General features: G+C 39.0%; 1 protein-coding gene across 4 annotated transcripts in view; it reads left to right on the top strand.

Moving 5' to 3' along the window:
- oxr1a (oxidation resistance 1a) overlaps positions 1-14,507 on the top strand; it is a 182,522-nt gene that overhangs the window by 76,462 nt on the left and 91,553 nt on the right. For all 4 annotated transcript variants that reach the window (XM_061777063.1, XM_061777062.1, XM_061777065.1 and 1 more), the window contains one exon: positions 7,590-7,786. In XM_061777063.1, the coding sequence (XP_061633047.1) occupies positions 7,590-7,786 (197 nt within the window). The remainder of the gene's footprint in view (positions 1-7,589; positions 7,787-14,507) is intronic.

Here is a 14,507-nt window from a genome sequence, read left to right as displayed (position 1 = left end):
ATACATTCGAAGAACCACTGTTAACATACACAGAAACGACAATGACATTTAACGTACCAATAAGGACGTTCTATTGCAAAAACCAAAATCCAAATTGCAGTGTGGGAATTAGAAAGCTTGACCTCATGTGTGCCTGTTTACGTCAGCATTAGCAGCTAGCTTTGTGTGTGATCACGCAGACAGTTGCACGGCGGGCCAGCCATGCGCAGTCTGGGCTTCCTTTATATTACAGTCTGGTTTAGTCAGTGTAGTGTTCACAAGACTCGGTCTTGTATTGTATTTCATTTTTTATTCACTTTATTTACCAGTCGATCAGCACACATCTAGCATCTATTCAACATGAACTATCATTCTTCTTCGTGTCCTTTACTTCGCCTATTTTCGACGTAATATTTTTACATAGTGCCCCCTAGTGTTCCGACTGAGATACCACATCCATCCATTTTCTGTACTGCTTATCCTCACTGGGGGTCGCGGCCGTGCTGGAGCCTATCCCAGCTATCTTCGGGCGAGAGGCGGAGTACACCCTGAACTGGTCGCACATATAAACAAACAACCAAACAACTCACATTCACACCTAAAGTCTTCAATCAACCTTCAACGCATGTTTTTGGGATGTGGGAGGAAACCGGAGTACCCGGAGAAAACTCACGCAGGCCCGTGGAGAACATACAAACTCCACACAGGCGGGGCCTTGGATTTGAACCTCGGTCCTTAGAACTGTGAGACATGTGCTAACCAGTCGTTCACCGTGCCTACTGAGATACCACAGCTGGATAAAATTGTACCGTAATGACAAGATGACAAAAATTGTGTTCCTCATTTTTAAATGAATGCCATATGTTTTTATACTTGCAAGAAATGCCAAGTTTAAACTGAAATCTATTCGTGTTTGAAATTGCCTCACTAGAAATGTTTGTAGACAAGAAAATGCAGTTTCCTGCTATATGCACAATGTGAATTTAAGAACAATACTCTTGATTTTCTAAAAGAGGATACCAATTGGTCATTCATTATGTGAAAAGTCCAATTTTCTCTTGTGTATTCATAATTGCTCTTTAACCAAGCAAAAATATATTTTATCCTTATACTGTACTAGATTATTCCGATAACATTTTCAGTTGAATACTCAATTTTCTAATTGCAGCACGACTGGATGCAAATTCTTATTTGTGACAGCTCTGTTTAATGTCACTTCAGAAATAAAGTGAGAATAAGTAAGTCATAGCATAGCATGTTCATAGAAGAACTGAAAACCTACTATGAATCAGTTTTGAAGGGGGCAATAAACTAAGACCGCCCTTGACGATTGGCTTTACAGGTGCAAAAATTTTGATCAGCCCCCTAGTTTTTTTTTTTTTTTTTTGTAAAAGTTAAATACACTTATTTATCAAATTAGTTTTGATAAATTTTGATTTTAAAATATATGAAATATATATCGATGCAGTATATGTTATACATTAAGTTAGGTTATGTTTTATTAAAAATAAATATTACATATATTACAATTTTTTTTTATTTTGTTGGTAAAATGACTCGAATCTCGAAGTGTAAGACTTGGGACTTGACTCGGGACTTGCCTGTCTTGACTCGTGACTTGACTCGGGATTGAGGGAAAAGACTTGAGACTTGCAAAGCAAGGACTTGGTCCCACCTCTGTTGTCTGTATGTGTGAATGTGAGTGTGAATAGTTGTTTGTCTATATGTGTCCAGTGATTGGCTCGCAACCAGTTCAGGGTGTGTCCTGTCTCTATCCCAAAACTCTGCTGGGTCAGGCTCCAGCTCACCCCAGTGAGGATAAGCAGTACAGAAATGAATGGATTGATGGATATATGGGAAAAAACTAGTTGAGGCATTCCCGCTGTTTTCATGTTCTTTGAGAGGAGGTTCATTGTCCCACACTTTGAAACCCCCCTGGGTAAAAAAAAAAAAAGACAATGTTCATCATGTTATTAACTTCATTCCTGAAACTTGAACTGTGGTCTTTCTACGAAGATATATGTGAATAAAACACTACTTTGTAAGACTGTGCTCACTTGAAATGGGGATAAATAAACTGAGAACATGACCATCCCTACACACGCGCACACAAACGCGCACGCACGCAAAGTCACCAAGTAAATTTTATTTCCACCTTCTAATTTCGTCTCTGAAGCTCAAAAACACACAAACACGCACACACACTGTTTCGATACCAGTTGGCCTTGTAGCTCAATGAACACAGAAGACAAGCTATGAAATAAGGGCTTCCGCTCTACTTATGAGACAGTAATTTGTACCAACTCCTAAGGGAGTTGAGATAGAGTTCACACAGTTTGGCACTACCCCTCTATTTTATCCTCCACAGGTAAAAACAGCAGCTGCAGGTGTCTACTTTTCACTCCTTCACCATCGTCATTATGCTCCATTTAAACAAACACACATCTTTGTCGAAATAGTCATTAACACTATCTGCCATAAAGTTAAAATTGACTGGCTTTGTTTTATGTATTAAACTTCCGAAAAATGAAAGGTTGACAATAATCATCAAGTGACACATTTTTATTACACATTTTCAATTTAAAATGATATAGAAAGTGGTCAGCAAGTAGGTGTTTTCTCTAAGGGTAACAGTTCTGTGAGGCAGACCTCATTTTCTTCTGTCAGCCCAATTTGGCGCCACTGGACCATTTAGGTTTAATTTCCAAAGAACACACACTGTGATGGATAGCATTTCCATAGAGATTATGCATTTTCATAATACAGTTAGACACTATGCCATGTGCATTGCTTTGCTGGTCCACCAGGAGATGAGCATTTGGGTGAAATGGCCAAAAAGACTGTGTTTGCTTCAGCAGTTTTGCTGGAATGATTGAAAGTGTACAGTGCAAGAGTGAGTGCTGGACATCCTATATTGCTGTTTCAGGACATTTCCAGACTATAGATAGCTTGTTTCATTTTATTCACTTTGTAGCTCATATTTTTGCTTTTGTTTGTAGTTTCTGTGAATAATCTTGTTTTCTATTGTATTACTGGTAGTTCCCTTTTGAAAAGCATGCTTGCTTACACAGAAATTGCACAATACAACACATTATTTATTCGTGTGGTCATTACATCTACAGGAAGTGAAAATGGAAGACACTATAGAATTGTGCAGCTCTAAAAAGTACTATTCCATGTAGTTTTTCGACAAGAGGCTGGTGTGTATCTATTTTTATTCATTCAGCAAGTCCGAGGTCACAGGTGTTGGAGGAAAGTGCCTGGTTTAGAACCTCTGTTCTAGTTCATCCCAAAGGTGTTTGATGGGGTTGAGGTCATGCCTGTCAAGTTCTTCCTTAGCAGTCATCATCAACTTCCAACTGGGTGGTGTATGATGAATAATTGCAGTGAAATAAGTGGCCTAGTCTAGACCCCAGCAGACGCTAGTCAGAGGTGCACCATATATACCAACTCCCCCATATGTGAAAACATATAACTACCTATAACAGACAATAGCAAAACTTCATAGTTTGGGATTTTAAAGGTCCCATGCCACACCTATGTTTTTTCAAAAATATTGTTTGATGTCCTTTTATCGGGTTTGTAAGATAATTGGAAATGCCCAGGAGACCCTTTTTCAAGCTATTGTAGTTGGTCCAAAATGCCTGGGAGAGAAGATGGCTGGATTTCTCATTAAGAGAGAGAGAAATGTGTGGGTTATGTGGCTAATACTATTGCTAGCTTGTTTTACTAGTAAAGTACACCCAACCACTGTAAACTAGTCCTTTCCAGATACCAACTTCCTCGCTATCCATTTTCCAGGCCTGGTTTTTTTCTGTACGGTCCCAGTATTGGTAGCAGGAGTTACAAAAAAAAAAAAAGTTCCAGGTACCCACAAACAGCGACAATCATTTTATTCTTCATATTTATGTTCAAGAACTCCAGGAGATTATGTGTATTCTCGACACCGATGGGCCATCGCGATGCACGAAAATTTGAGTTGAGTGTGTGGGTACCAACTAAGGAGCAGGTACTTGAATGATGAGTAGTGTAACTACGTCAGAGCAACGCTTGAAAATGATCAACTTGTTTTTCTGCCTTTTACCTTTCATAGGCTATTTCTCACAATAGACAAACTGCATACAGTAGATGTACAGGTCACACAAATATTTTCTCTATGCAACTACCAAAGCTTTGTTTTCCTGTTAATCCCAGTCCCCTGTTATTGGATATTGTTACTCCCAGAGTGACCTTTGAAGATAAATATATTGATTTATCGTAAAATATTGTGACTATTACAACTTGTTTAAATGTTTATGTTTGAATTGGACATAGTCGTAGTAATCCGCATACACTATATTGCCAAAAGTATTTGCTCACCTGCCTTGACTCACATATGATAAGTGATATCCCATTCTAAATCCATGTGGTTTAATATGATGTTGGTCTACCCTTTGCAGCTATAACAGCTTCAATTTTTTTGCCCATTCTTCCAGGAGCATATTTGTGAGGTCACAGACTAGTGCTGGGTATCCGTCCATCCATCCATTATCTGAGCCGCTTATCCTCACTAGGGTCGCGGGCGTGCTGGAGCCTATCCCAGCTGTCATCGGGCAGGAGGCGGGGTACACCCTGAACTGGTTGCCAGCCAATCGCAGGGCACATAGAAACAAACAACCATTCACACTCACAGTCATGCCTACGGGCAATTTAGAGTCTCCAATTAATGCATGTTTTTGGGATGTGGGAGGAAACCGGAGTGCCTGGAGAAAACCCACGCAGGCACGGGGAGAACATACAAACTCCACACAGGCGCGGCCTGGGATTGAACCCGGGTCCTCAGAACTGTGAGGCTGACGCTCTAACCAGTCGTCCACCGTGCCGCCTAGTGCTGGGTAATATGGCCTAAAAATAAAATCAATAGAAATTAAATTAAATTTAATTACATTTTTTTTTTCCCCCGATAACTTTTTTGTTACTTTTTTTTCCTACCGATTTTACTTTTTCCTAAGAAAACGGTAAGTGCAAATGACAGAGAAAACTCAAAGGTTTTGCTTATATCATATGAAAAATTGGAATTAAAGTGCAAATTTGTAAATGCAAATCTTGAATAAAATATTTCTGAAAACATAAATTTAGCATATCACATTGAATGCGAAGAAATAATACATTTACTCCAACACTAATTGATAATGTACAAACATACAACTTTTTTAAGCTTTGTTTTACGATGGCGTGCCACTTGTATCCCTGAATATCCGAACAAAATAAACATGATATTTTGGTTGAGGGGTAGGATGTGAAGTTTGTGCTTGTTGTCTATATGATTTAAACATTTAAACCCGTGTATGGTTGCATGGTTTTACTGGACCACCTCTGTTGTAGCAGATATATTGCCCAGGCATATCACACACTGATGTTGGATGAGAAGGCCTGGTTCACTGTCCACTCAAGATCAATCCTGGTGTTCTACCAGGTTGAGGGCAGGACTCTGTGCACACCAGTCAAGTTCATCCATACCAAATTCTCTCAGCCATGTCTTTATGGACCTTGCTTTGTGCACCAATGCACAGACATATTGGAACAGGAAGGGATAATCTTCAAAATGTTTGACCGTCCAAAATCTCTTCAAGCATTCAGAGTTCCTTTCACTGGCGCTCAGAGGCTAATACTTTGGACATTTCCAACTTTGTGGGAACAGTCTGGAGACGGCCCCTTTCTGTGCCAACATGACTGTGCACCAGTGCACAAATCAAGGTTCACAAAGACATGGATGAGAGAGTTTGGTGTGGATGAACTTGACTGGCTTGCACACATTCCTGACCTCAACAGTATAGACATTTCTTTGGATGAATTAGAGCGTGTTTTGGTAAATCTTTTTCTGACAGAATAAGTAAGGAAGCAATTTTGTCTTTGTGGGTTTTTATTACAAGGAAAAAAGAAATGTCTTTGCAAGGAGAGGAAAAGGTGCAAGTCTTATGAGTTGACACATACATTTTCCAACTCAAGCGGAGACATAGACGGGCCTTTTCGGCCAACATCAGTGTGTAACCTGACAAATGCGCTTCTGGAAAAATGGTCATAAATACCCATGAGCACACTCCTAAACCTTGTTTAAAACCTTCCCAGAAGAGTTTAGGCTGTTATAACTGCAGAGGGTAGACCGATGTCATATTAAACCCTATGGATTAAGAATGGGCTGTCACTTAAATTCATATCATGTCAAGGCAGGTGAGTGAATACTTTTGACTATATAATGTCAACGTCAATGTTTTTACTCTCTTAATCCACGGACTCATCCTTACATCCAAAAAGGTACATTATCAATGCTCGACAATGCTTTTTTACGTCACACTAGCAAATGTTCATTTGCTTACATGCTAAACTATAATGGAACGTATGCATACCCCCCACCCACACACACCACACGTTTGAACTGAGTGAACTGATTGAACAGAAAGACAATTTCTAGACCAAATTAATAAAAAATAAATTGGAAGGTACAGTTAACTAACTGATTATCTCCTTCCAGGTGAAATGTAGCCAGTTTTTGACTTTTGAACGAGCAGTTTACAATGCATGTTTTTTAATAGCCTTAGGATTTCAAATGCCTTTTTCTTAAAGTTCAAGATTAATCATTTGTGCGTTTGGCTATACATTTGTAAATTAATCAAACATTTGAAAGAACTGCGGAGGGACCAGCAGTCTTCTAACTGCCATGGTACCCCAACAATGATGGTAATCGTTCTAGCTTTACAGTTAAAGAATTTATAGTCGTAAATTCACTACAATTTGTTCCATTTTTAAGATTTTTTTTATTTTATTTTTTATTTTTTTTCTATTCAGAATATTGCTTACGGCAGCATGGTGAACGACTGGTTAGCACATCCGCCTCACAGTTCTGAGAACCTGGGTTCAAATCCGGCCTCACCTGTGTGGAGTTTGCATGTTCTCCCCGTGCCTGTATAGGTTTTCTCCAAGTACTCCGGTTTCCTCCCACATCCCAAATACATGTATGGTAGGTTAATTGAAAACTAAATTGCCTATAGGTGTGAATATGAGTGTGAATGGTTGTTTGTTTGTATGTGCTCTGCGATTGGCTGATGACCAGTTCAGGGTGTACCCTCCCTCTCGCCCACTATTAGCTTGGATAGGCATACCCGCGACCCTAGTGAGGATAAGCGGTGTAGAAAATGGATGGATGGATATTGCTTGCGTTAAATAAGGGAATATAATATGACTAAAAATTATGAGCATGTTGCTGCTCAATGTTTATTTGTTTTAGTCTCTGAAACTTTGTTGTTTTTGTGGTATCCTGCTGTGTTCCTGCTGAGACTTTGTTTTGTAAGCAGTGTGGCGAATATATTCCACCTGTACAAGGGCACAATTAGCCTATTGATTCTTTCTACAGGTTTCCATGCCGCTGAAAAATGACATCATAATTTAATTTCTGTGACAAACCATTAAAATTGACAACCTCAAATTCAAATATGCTTTGAGAAATTTGCCCTGCAACAGTGAAGGTTGCGTAAAGGCAAATTCCCAATTCACTGTGTCTTCGCAATACACTAAAGTGATTCAAACAACATATCCATCGAAACATTGTTTGTTCTCTTTGCTTCTCACTACAGATTGAAAAAAAAGTCTCAATCTGTGGACATTGCCAGCCAAGGATTCTCCCCGACTCTGGTGCCAGCCTCGCCCCTCAATAAAGCTGCATCACCTGTTGCCAAGACAACCACCGTCCTCGCGGTACAAGAAAATAACACCACTAACTCCCAGCGCCGCAGCCCACGATGTGGCGAACTGAAGAGAGGCTACACCATTGGTAGGCGATTTGTTTCGTCTGCTTCTGTATTAACTGAATTTTTCAATGTGATGGAAGGTCTGAAACCAAAACCTTTGAACTCCATGTGTTGCAGCATTACAGTAAATGGTGCCAAATAGTATTTAAATATACAACTGACTAGCCAGACAATTATGATGACTTAGACAATTGAATATAAGCTCCAATATAAGAGAAAAATCTGCCTTACAAAATAATAAAAGTAGCAAAGGCTGATTTTTAAAAATACTTCTACACTAAGATAACAAACATATTAGTGCAGTTATACATGTATGCAAACTAAATACATGATAATAAAGATGGTTAGATGAATACCTTGTTGACAATGTCAACACACTCTGAACATTATTATCTTTATATACAGTAGGCATATTGCAGAATATTTGATACACTTCTTGTCTGTATATGCCACTCTCCAGCTCACATACAGTACTATTATGACAACATGGCTCCATATGGAAAATAGATTGCAGTTCCCAGAAGACTGTCATCAGGCTCTTATGTCACCATGCAAGCAGCCCGCTCATCTTGGTTTTTCGTCAGCTGCATAAAAGAGATGAGAGGATTGTGTCTGAATCTGTCAAGTTGGGTGCAAAAAAGAATTTTATAATTTTCATACACTGGATCTATTTTATTCCTTGAACATAATGATTATCCTACTAATTTGTTCCAACTTGTCTACCAGTAAATATACCGTATCTTTACTAGAACGCCATTTGGAATTTAGTTAACAACCCTAACCCTGACCCTAGGCTGAGTACAATATTTGTCACTGTATTCAACCGAAGGACATTTACATCTGAACAAGCCAACTAAAACTCAAATAGGTGTAGGAGAAAAACCATATTATATTTTTACAGTTCAAGATTAATCACTGCGATTGCCTGGCAACCAGTTCAGGGTGTACCCCGCCTCCTGCCCGATGACAGCTGGGATAGGCTCCAGCACGCCCGTGTCCCTAGTGAGGAGAAGCGGCTCAGAAAATGGATGGATGGATTAATCATTTATGCATTTGAACATGTCTAAATAATTCTGTAAATTAACCAAATATTGGGATGAACTACAGTGTAACCAGCAATCTTGTAATTGCCATACTGCCCCAGCAATGATGACGATCTTTAGCATTAGATTTTAGAGTTGTAAATTCAATATAATTCATTACATTGGGAAATGGTATCTAGTTTTATATTTAGGGTATTGCCGACTTTAAACAAGGGAATACTAAGACTGACATTTACAGTATGGCTGTTGGTTTGAGTAATAAGACCCTGTCATATGATATTGTCCACTATAATAACATTAATTGTATTTATTTGATTTATTTTTACATAATACAATAATTAAATGCCACAGTATAGTAAGAGACAAGTACATACATACGAGCATGCATTCTTGTGTGTACGTCCAACGAACAGTCAAGCCACAACAGAGCAGAGAAGCAGCAGGTCTGCCTCCACTGACGATTATTTTAGATCGAAAGGGGGAGCTGGTTACTTGCCACTGTTGGGTCTACGAAGTCCTGCAATATAGTAATAGAGGACCGTATCATTAAAAAAGGCTGCATAACTACTGTACATATGGGAACTGTTGAACTGATATTAACTTCCCAAGAGCTGACAAGCGCTTCCCATCACTATTATATGAAACTACCTATATGATTACATTGTTGCCCCGCCCATACAGTACAGTGTATCCATTTATTTTCTATAGAACTTCTCCTCATGAGGGGTGTGGATGAGGTGGGGTCTCAGCTGACTTTGGTTGAGAATTTATATCACTAGTTATATCATTGTGTTGCCCTGTGCATTTTATTACTCTACTGTATATACATTTTAGTCTTCCTAAACAGAGGTTTAAAAAGTTCTATGACCATGTATTGTCTTTTCCTACAGCTCATTCTCGTGACACGAAAGTCCTAATTTTAGATTGTATTACATGTCCTTGTTCAGACATTCTGCAGTGATTCTTGTTCATACACATCTTATAATTACAAAGTTGGGATTTCAAGAGGACCGTGTGGTCATAGGTCAAGGGTTGCTTCAATGAGTGGGGAGAGAACAAGAAGAGAGAGTGAGAGAGAGAGAGAGAGAGAGAGATTAGAGCAGGTGAAGATGTGTCATTCTGCTGATGTCTCACTCTTGATAAGCTCACTACATACAGAGTCATCATGTATCGACTCTGCTGCCTCAGCAAGGTTCTGTTGTAATAGTGGATTGAACTGCCTTCATATCTATCAGTCCAGTCGACAATAATCAGTGAAAGGAAACTGTAGGATAAGATGAGGTAATGGGCCCACTGTTGACATTTTACCTTCTCTCATCATCCATTATCAGTTCAATGGCATATGCAGGCTGTTAAAAAAAAATCAGGGTAGTAACAGTATAGTAATTCAGCTATTAAATGAAATGTGGCCATTTTTTTCCCTCGACAGGTTTTAAATGCATAGGCACAAATTTTACAAGCTTTTCTAAAGCATGAGTCACGGCAGTTAATCATTTGCTATGGCTAATGTTGGCCTAGATAAAACTCACCAAGTTCAAGGCCTGGCCTGTGTGCACTGACGACAGAAATATAGCATCTGTATTGAATTCTACTTTTTTGTCACGTAATGAACAATTGATTACTGGTTGACCCTAATCTACATTTGAAATAGTGAGCCGAGCCCCGTGGCCTTTTCTTGCTGCCCCAGCCCAAGCCAGACACTTTTTACTCTCTTTCAGGCTTATCCTGCTAAATTATTCTCATGGTAGATTAATAATGTGTCTGACATATGTCATTAAGGGAACACCACATCAACAATGTTGATTTTCATAGATAAAACCTTCCTTATTCCAATTGATTGCTGCAAATATAAGGACTGTCAGTCATCCTCTGATAAGACTTTGATAAGGGTGAAGAGAATGGAACCGCAGTGTTTTTCAATGAATTAAGATACCGGTACATATAAAAGGAAGAAGCTGAGATTTCCTGGATTCTCCCTGACACTTGCAGTGTTGCCTCCCAAAAACGTTTGATGCAGCTTTTCCTCTGATTCCTAATGGTCCAGTGCCTCAGCAGACATTCACATTATTATAAACATCCTTCACCTCAATGAGCTTAATTTATAACATATAGCCTCTTTCACACTGGCCATCGAACCATCGTTTCTAAGAGTTCAATGGTGGCAGGGATGAAATCGACCTAAAAATATACTCGAGACTCTCTGCCCTAGTGTTGAAAGCAATTGCTGTCACACTGATGTCACCATGCATTTGAATTTAATGTTCATGTGGGAAACTGCATGCGCTGTATGAATGCGAACTTTGAACATGGCAATGTCCAGCTTTGGTGAGTCCTGTCTGAAAGGCACAGCCGAATAAATCCCTGCTATACTGTGATGCTTGTGATGTCGCAATTTACCAGGAATGCAGTCTGAACGTGGCTTTTATTTCATCACACATCAAAATGATAATGTTGGCTCTAACTGCTATGCATAAAAAATTGTTGTTGTTGTTGTTTTTTTTTTTTTTTTTTTTTTTAATAATTCAAGTGCCTGAAGAACCACTGCAGATGTACTGTTTAAAATTATTTTCGAAAAAGCTGATCTGAAATGAAAGTACTGTGGGGATCGCCGTTGAATTGAACGGTTGCAATTTCTGTTTGGAATTTGGTGTTGCAAACACTCACTACCAAATTTTAATACCTATTTAAAAAATCTGCATAAATAATGACCTTTTAAAAGGCCAATGTGATGAATTAGGCTAAACTGATTCAAGTACTGCATAGCTGACTGTGTATACTCAGCATTGCATCTCTACAACACCTGACGGAGCAAATGCTCATAAAAATGACACAAGCACGGCTTACCCTTCCTCGAGTGATGGTGCTACGGCAGCCGTGAGACCGATTACTCCCCTGTTAGTTATTCATTGAATTTTCACCGCAGCGTCGAAGAAGGGAGGTGCCGGTGCTGGGGGAGCAATACACTAACTTGCTGGAGGCTCCCATCAAAGTTTCATGCTTGATTTGCAGTTGCATGAGTAGGTCTCAGAGGTCGGAATTAAATCAACAGATTTTCAAGACATTGATGGGATTGTCAGGCTAGATGTTAATTTGCTCTTCTGTTGCCCCTTTAGTTCCGATAGTAGTTTGGTTTGAGTGTGAGTACAGGCAGGTCCAGTTGTTGTGATAAGTGTTTCCTCCACAATATGACATAAGTATCTAATCAGTGGGATGTTTGACTGTTATAGCCAACACTCCAGGCGAGGAAGTGTTTTCATTTCTCATTGGTTGTTTGTGTCTCAGGTGGCTCTTGTGTTTACACATCAGGATAGTAGCCAGAGGTGCCAATTATGTCACAGTGAGACAGCTTGTTTATGAAAGCATCTCACATACATTGGTACACAAAGTTCAAATGCTTTAAGCTTATAGAATATTGAGTCTGACCAAACATTTTTAAGAAAAAAAAAAATCATATTACGCTGGTCGTCAGTACACACCAATAGACCTTCCAGCATTCCAACGCTTTCTCATTTTTGAGGAGAAGGAGCAGAAGCCGAAGGAGAAGAAGGTATTTTTTTAAACACAGTTTTTAACAAAATGTTCATTTCTAGTTGTGCACCATTTAGGTAAACTGCCAAATCAAATAACACCCACGATCAAATCTGTTACTGGAACTGCATTTATCGTAAATTGGAAATGAAAGCAATCAAATAATGCTTTGTAGGTATTTGAGCTCAACATTGTACCCAGGCAAAAGAAAATATTCAATTTAATACGCCCATGCTCTTATTCATTGTCATGTGGGATGCAAACGTATGACAACATGGCTCCTCTCTGGAAAGGCCTTAGCGTGCTGCTCCTCATTGACTGAATGAGCACAAGGGAGGACTGGAGTGAAAGCTATTTGTGGTTCTCTGTTAGCAGCACCCTCAGCCATGCCACAGTGTTTTTTTGCCAGAAGAGCTGCTTGTGTGCACAGAGATAAGCCTGAGCTCTCTTGCCTTGGTGCTACAGGCTGGTCACGTAGCCGCACAAAACAGCTTAGCTTCACGTGATCCAATGAAGGGCCTTTTCTCTTGTCCTCTCCTACTTAGGCTTCTTCCAACCCTGCAACTTTTTTTTTAACTTTCCAGCTTCCTATTTTCCCCTCACATTTTTGTCTTTCCATGTTCACTATACTTGACTCTTCCAAGCAGCTAGCAAAAGGGTAAGAGGTGGCACCTTGTCTGTATTCTAGCGAAAAGCTGACTTCGGAATTTGATTATTGTCATTGTAGCTTGCAGTGGTGTAAAAGTGCAGTTCATCATAATGAGCAACGCTCCAATATTTCAGTCTAGAACAAGGATCGGTAACCTTAACCTTAAATATTTAAAGAGCCGTTTGGGCCGTCTCCCACAGGGAAAACCCCCCCCCCCCAAAAACACTTGGAGCCACAAAACCCTTTTGACGTCGAAAATGAACATAACACTGCATATATTGTTTCTTGTTTGTTTTGTTTTTTTAAACTCTATGTATAAAAAAAGAAGAAAAACTAGTGGGTGTTGTATTTATTAAATAAATGCACTGGTACAGAGAACACAGAACTATATTATATATACTGTATTTCTGGATGTAACAGAAAAAAAATAAACTGAAAAAAGACACTTGGTTGAAGCTTACTTTCAAATAAAATAGTCAATGTCTATTTGAGTCCTCATATTCAATAAATTAAAGCCAAACTTAAATTATCCACCTGCATCGAACCACAAATTCAAACCAAAAATGCCCTCTGCTTCTGTATTCTGTCGTCATCGCCTGTGGAGCATGTAGTCAGCTGTTATCTTAAATTAAAAAGGACTGTTTCAATTAACAATTTAAAATATATTGTAGCGAAATAATAGCTCATTAGAATATTTGTTTTACCCGGCTGATGTGATTTTTGCTCCTGAACCACAGTGTACAGTGTCGGCACATCAGGGCTGCAGACGTCACCTTCATTTCGGATAGCTCAACAAATCTTGGCGCCAGGTGTCGTACATCGGCGGTTGTCACACACATTTTTAGCAACAAAATAAAAACATGTTTTATTTTAATGTCACGAGAGTACCATAATCTTCAAATTTAGAATTTCATTTGAAAAATGAACAAACTAAAATTAAAACCAATTCCAATGGTATAGAAGGTCCTCGATTAATGGCGGCATTCCATTTTTGCAGCGGTGACATAACCCAAATTTCCATGCAAGTTCCAAAGCACCGTAGTCTATCACTAACCTATGCTATTGCAATAGTAAAGTCATAATTGCAGTAACTATTTGTAAGAACAACACTATAGGCCATAAATATAAAACAGAGGAAAAACAATGAGTCAGAACTGAGCATACCCTCTTGTGCCTCGTAAAGATGTATTCTTACGCCGCTGTGTACAAGTTCATTGCGTGCCATTCCGAACCCCGAAACGTTGTATATCAGGACTGTAGTTAACCATTTTAGTACTATAGAAAGCCATTAGAAACACCACATCAAATTTATTAACGATTTTGATGATACAGTATATTAAATTGTGCATACAGTATGTACCTATTTCTTTGACCTGGTGAGTAAACATTCACTCCACATTGTGGCCCACTTGAAAACCTTTTTCCTTTAAGGTCAGAGTACAAAGATGTTAAATATTTTCTTGATAACTCCAGAAACCCTTTACAAACCACATCTGCCATTTCGAAGTGATTATATAGCCGATA

This window comes from Phyllopteryx taeniolatus, chromosome 6 (genome assembly GCF_024500385.1).
Source record: "Phyllopteryx taeniolatus isolate TA_2022b chromosome 6, UOR_Ptae_1.2, whole genome shotgun sequence".
Classification (NCBI taxonomy): domain Eukaryota; kingdom Metazoa; phylum Chordata; class Actinopteri; order Syngnathiformes; family Syngnathidae; genus Phyllopteryx; species Phyllopteryx taeniolatus.
Note: the sequence above shows the minus strand (reverse complement) of the source record. Positions and strands in the feature narration are given on the sequence as shown.